The following is a 6,000-nucleotide window of genomic DNA, read 5'->3' as shown; positions in this document are numbered from 1 at the left end:
CATTTCCTGTAGGAACTTAAAAGACGTGATCAACTCATAAAGCAAACAAAAACCAGGTACTTCTAAAGGGGTCAGTCTTATATCTTTATCAAGGCGCAATGATAATCAAATGGCTGTTTCCTCTATGTAGAAAGAAATTTTACAAAGGCAACCACTAATTGCAGAAAATTAAGAGCATGACACATTTGTTCTTACAGGCTTGCATTTCTTCTTTAGAATGCTATCAACAGTGCATGTAACTAGGTTGCTGTGAGAGCATTTAACAGTGTTCTTTGAAATGATTATTTAAACACACACATACATACACACATAAAACACAAGAAATCTCTCACTTTTTTATATACAGGATAAAAATAATACAAGGGATAAATAAGAACTTATCATGATGGGAAACAAATCCCACAGCACTCCATGCAGATTTCCAAACAGTCTGATGATTCACAACAGGCATCCATTATGCCACAGTCCATGTCACATGGGCAGTTGCAGTCATCTCCCATTTCTTCTCCGCAGCAGCAGCAGCAAGCTTCAGCTGGGCAGACGCCACAGGACGCGTGTCCCAGGACAAGGCTACAGAGGGTGACGAATTCACAGAACAAGCAGGCCAAGATACAATGCACACAGCAATCTTGAGAAATTGTGTGGTAGAGGGGAGCAGGTTGGAGAAGGGGAAAGAAGAAAACAGTAAGTTAATGTTACACTCTGTTATGCCCTATACACAAGGAAAGAAAGACTGATCTTTAGGGGCACTAATAAAAAAATCCCATTTCTGCCTGTCCATATTACATAGTTCACATTCTTCGTCTTCTGCCTAAAGGCTGTACAGTATAACCATTTCAGGGGCCCAGCACTAAGAAGCAAAACAGTCACAGGTTTTAACCTGTTTTAGCACATACCAACATAGCAAGAAGCTGCTGACATACTGTACTTAATGAAAGGACTGAGTCAACCACCCAAACTATTGAGACACAAGTATCAAGCAAATCTATTCTAGCACACAGAGAGGAGTGGACAGTTGGGTGGCTCCTTTAGGCCTGGCATTACATTTACATTAGCAGACTTTATTTGTAACGTTTGTATTGTGCTTTCCTTCAAGGAATTCAAGATGGAACACCTCATTATTCCACCCCACTTTCATCATCCTACTACCCCAATAATGTTGTTTAAGATCAAAGATATAATATTAGATCAGGGTCATTCATGAGTTTCATATCTGACTAATGATTTGAATCTCCCCAGCTCTAGTCCAAAACTCCCACCACTTCACCACTATAATCCATTCCTTTTACTCTGTTTGGAGCAGAGGAGAATAGGCTTACATTCCATAGGTGAACTGCTTTCCTGATCATCTTTCTAGCCATGCTTCCACTGGTTCCCTTTTGTATTTTGCAGAGATTTTGAGCCACCTGCATCCACTCCTGGCGGTTTCTATTTGTGCTGCATGCTGGGCGTCATTGATGCGGCTTGCATGCAACGATGACGTCTGCATAGTGCGGTGCTGTTTGGATGCTGTAGCGCATGGACATAATCGTTGTGCACCCTGTATGGATGGGGGCGAGGAATTATGGTGCCCAGGCAGCACAGGGAGGGTTGTGAGCATGGAGACGCTCAGCTTTCACCCCGCCCACAGATCGGCACTTTTCACCCGTCTGTACCGGGCCTTAGATTCTTGACCTACTTCTAACATTTGTCTACAAAATGTACTAAGTGAGCTCATATCTAAGTTGTCCATGGTCACCAGGGATGATGAAAGAACACACTAAGAGGAGACCAGTTTGGGAACACCTGCTCTTGAAAAAACAGAAACCAGGAGAGGTACAATTTATGGTTCCTCTGCCACCACTTCTAGCTCCTATGTAAAAGAGGAAGAGAATGTTAATATTCATCCACCCCATGTCCAAGAAATTCTTTCTCGTCTCCTTTCCTCACATAAAGAAAGCAGTAAAAGGAGGAGAACCACATATTACTCACACTTCTTCAATTCCCACTTCATCTGTTGTGTTCAAAAAGCTCAAACACCACCACCCTATGACAATACAAGAACAGAGAGCTCCGAGTGTTTAAATCTGTATACCTCCCAGAATATCTGCAGTGGGTCTTTGCAGAGCTCTTCTCTACATGAGCTATTCTTTAACATCATTACTGACCTCACTATCATTCAACTACAAGATACAGCACTCCCCCCACATCCAGTGTTTTATTTCAGGAGGGATTTCTTTCTTTCTTTTCAGATTTTTCTTCCAGAAAGCAAACTTTCAAAGTTTTTCTGTATTAGATATTTATTGGAGCCTGACTTTAACTGCCATGGCTCTATCCTATAAATTCTGAGATTTGTAGTTTGGTGAGGTACTGCTAAGAGAAGTCTAGATCCATTAAATGCAATACTACACATCTCTAGCAGAGACGTCTAGGTAACTTATCAAATTGCAGATCCCAGGATGCTATAGGACAGAGCCAAAACAGTTAAAAGTGTCTGTGGGTGTATCTTAAGTTTCAGACTACATTTTGGTTGGTTAATGATATTGTATGCAATTGTACTGAAATGTAACCAATGACAGTTTTTTAAGGCAGGGATGAAAAAAGTATTTTCTTTAAAGTATTAATACGAGCATTGTTTTAGTTGAATCAGCACATGCAAAATGTATTGGAAAGAAGGTTTTTCACAAATAACAGACTAACATAAAATGCTTATAATCTGTACATATATACATTTTCCCTTACATACTTTTATTCACATTTGTTATCAAATATCTCCAATTGATGGATAGAATGCACAAACACTTAAAGTGGAATGTAGCATGAAAAGTCATCATGACTAACAAAATGGGAAAGAAAAACACATAAGCTAAAAAAGGTAAGAGTGCTTATGTGTATTAAATGGGGTTCTTTATATGAAGAATAAATGTACCTACAAGTGACCTTCATCCAAAGCTCACCAGATATGACGTGTGAAGTGAAGCTAGGGAGTACAAGTTCAGTGAAGAGGACCAAAGCTAGATTGATGGGTATTAATTAGCTTGTTGTCATGGAGATTGTACTTGAATAAATCTAACACAGTTTCCTCTCTGATTTTTTTTCCTAATGCAAAGGAGGTTCACAGAGGATCACATAGTTGTATGGGCCTTGACATTCTGAAATTCTGAATTTTTAAAAATATGTTTAGATCTTTACAATTGAATGCAAAGCTAAAGGGGAAAATATTTATTTTATTTAAACCTTATTTTTTGACAGGTTTCCAAGGAACACTGCAAAACATTTTAACTGATTAATAAAATGTCAGTGAGACAAAGACAAAATGTTTGTGAATATACAGAATATACAGATTGAATATACAAGTTGAGTCTCCCTTATCTGGAATTCCAGATCCAATAATATCGAATCAATGATACCTTTATTGGAACAACCAAATTGCACAACAACATGTTGCAAGCTTTTGAAGTCACACTGGCTTCTTCATCAGGCAAACAGGAGAAAATAAATGAAGATGTTAGTCATAGGCCTGCATTTTCTGTTTCTAGTCTTAGTTCAGATGGTAAGGAGGGCTATCTGCAGGCTGGCACCTCCCCCTTTGGCCATGCGGTCACTGGTAGATTTTCAAATTCAAGGAAATTTAGTGTCCATTTGCAATTCAAGGAAGATGTTTCCTTGGAATCTAGCATGTCTCCTTCCTTTATGAAGCCACAGGCTCCTATGTAGGTAGAGAACATTGAATTTCTCAAGAAGTCTTCATGTTTTACATGGGTGGTTGAGATGGTGACCCCTCTGCTTTCTGATTATTCAGTATACATAAAATTTGTTTCACGCACAAAATTATTAAAAATATTTTGGATAAAATTACCTTCAGGCTATGTGTATAAGCTTTACATGAAACATAATTGAATACTGTGTTTATACTTGGTCCCATCTCATTATGTATATGCAAATATTCCAGAATCTGATAAACTGCCAAATCCAAAGCACTTCTGGTTCCAAGTGTTTCAGACATGGGAGACTCAATATGGTTATTGTAATGAAATGTCAGTAGCCAAAATAAAATTGGTATGAACCAATATGAGCCAAAATGGCTCAGTGTTTCATGATCCCAAAATAAAACTCAATCTGAAAAAGGCAGGGAGGAAAACACTATAGCACTTTCTTGGTGTGATCATAACTCCTGTTTCAAAAGATAATTTCAGTTTGTTCTGAAAAGTGACACTTCATTCCATTTATGTAGACAGAGAGAAAACACTGATCTAAATACATTCTTAGCTAATTAGCAAAAGCTAAAATGTTCTATGAATGTCCATTTTATACAGAGAAATAAGGGCACTATAATGATTCTGACTGCGCAGACCATTAATGGATGTTCATGCAAATTGTTTTTCAAAATCTCCTTTGTATGCACATTCACTCAGGTTAGGTGCTCTGAGAGCTATACTTTGTTATTCCATGTCAACCTCACAAGGAAAAAACAACCTCTCTGCCACATATATTTTCTGTTCAATTTAGATTATAATTTGCAATACCGCAATCTCACTGATGCTGTATATGGCCAGTGTGGGTACTACTCATGGGACCAAACCACAGAATGCTGCTAGAAATCTTCTCAAAAGCAGCCTCCTACATCACATAGCAGAACCAAATTTGAAATTATGTGTTTGAAAAAGGGATTGTAAAAACAATATGGGTGACTGTTGTCCAAAGAATACATTTCAAATGTTGCCCCAGAACATGCAAATACTTGGTCATGCAACTGTAGATTACAGCCAATTCTATCTTCAGAATCAGGATTCTGAATAAGATCTTATTGAGTAAATATGCCACTCTGGTATGGTTCTTAAAATAACTGCATAACAAACTGAAATTAATTTAGGATCCCATGCCTCCACTTCCTCAAAATTAGAATATCGTCACTCCCATTGTTACAGGAAAGAGAGGCAATGTTTCTACCCTTGGGACTGCCACTTCAACTATTCTCTAAAACTGTCCACTGGGTTAAAAAATGTGGTGATTCATTTTTATTTGAATTTAAACAGTAGCAAGAAATCACATGCTTGTAATTAGAACCAAAAGCTGTATGCTACAGAAACTAAGCAAATACCCTTATTACAGGCTTCTCTTGGCTGTAAACAGACAAATCCCCAAATGCTTTAAAGCTCCAAGACATTCAAAGAAATACTTGATCATGGGATAGGGGGTTGCAAATAGCAACAACCAACTACCCTCTTATTGAAAAACCTTCATTCTCAAGATAACTCAAGACAAAGCACTTTAAAATTTAAATGAATGCAGCTTCAAATAGAACTGCAAAAAGTTGGTAAAGCACAGAGGAAGCTTGATCTCTTGAGTATTTTTTTTTTACAGTATCAACAACAAATTGATTTTTAACTTTCACAGTGTTCACCAGAACATAGGCGGGGTACAGACCACTAGAAAGAGGCGGCCAGGAGCCGCCTCTCTTTTCCGCGTAGCTGCGCCACAGCAACCAAACTGCGTGATGTGGCTACACAAGGAAAAAAGGAGCACTAAAAAGCGGCTCCCTTTTGCACCACCGCAAACACCTGGCAGCGACATAAGCATGTGGCTGCTGTGCAGCTCCATCTGGAGGCCGCGCAGCAGTGACGTCATCACTACACACAAGGACACCCTCATCATGTGCAAGGGGTGAGGAGTGTCTGGAAGCGCCGCCCCATACACGTGATGAGGGCGTCCTTTTCGGCTCATCTGTACCGGGCCAAAGTTAACAACAGCAGTGTTGAATAATGTTAAGAGTCTAACATACGGGTTCTAGCAGAAACCACTTAGTAACCCAATACACTGCAAACCCTCCTATGTTCAGGTATATTTTACATCTGAACACAGGTATTCCATTTAGCTGTAAGGCTAATAATAGCCATGGATAAGCAAATTCTATATGAATTTCACCCAAGTCCCTTTTAAGTCATCTAAACCAGTGCTTCTCCAGCTTTCTGATCAGCATTTCCCCCCCAGCGTGCCAGAGACTGGCATTGTTCACTGGAT

At 39.1% G+C, this 6,000-nt stretch overlaps 1 protein-coding gene across 1 annotated transcript in view; it reads right to left on the bottom strand.

The window, feature by feature from the left end:
- Window positions 1-321: 321 nt before the first annotated feature.
- The window catches only part of MDFIC (MyoD family inhibitor domain containing), a 48,466-nt gene continuing 42,787 nt past the window's right edge, over window positions 322-6,000 (bottom strand). Inside the window, exon 4 of the mRNA XM_042470100.1 lies at window positions 322-628. Coding sequence (XP_042326034.1) covers window positions 381-628 — 248 coding nt within the window. The 3' untranslated portion in view covers window positions 322-380. The remainder of the gene's footprint in view (window positions 629-6,000) is intronic.

This window comes from Sceloporus undulatus, chromosome 5, assembly GCF_019175285.1.
Source record: "Sceloporus undulatus isolate JIND9_A2432 ecotype Alabama chromosome 5, SceUnd_v1.1, whole genome shotgun sequence".
Lineage (NCBI taxonomy): Eukaryota > Metazoa > Chordata > Lepidosauria > Squamata > Phrynosomatidae > Sceloporus > Sceloporus undulatus.
This window is presented reverse-complemented; position numbering and strand designations above follow the sequence as displayed.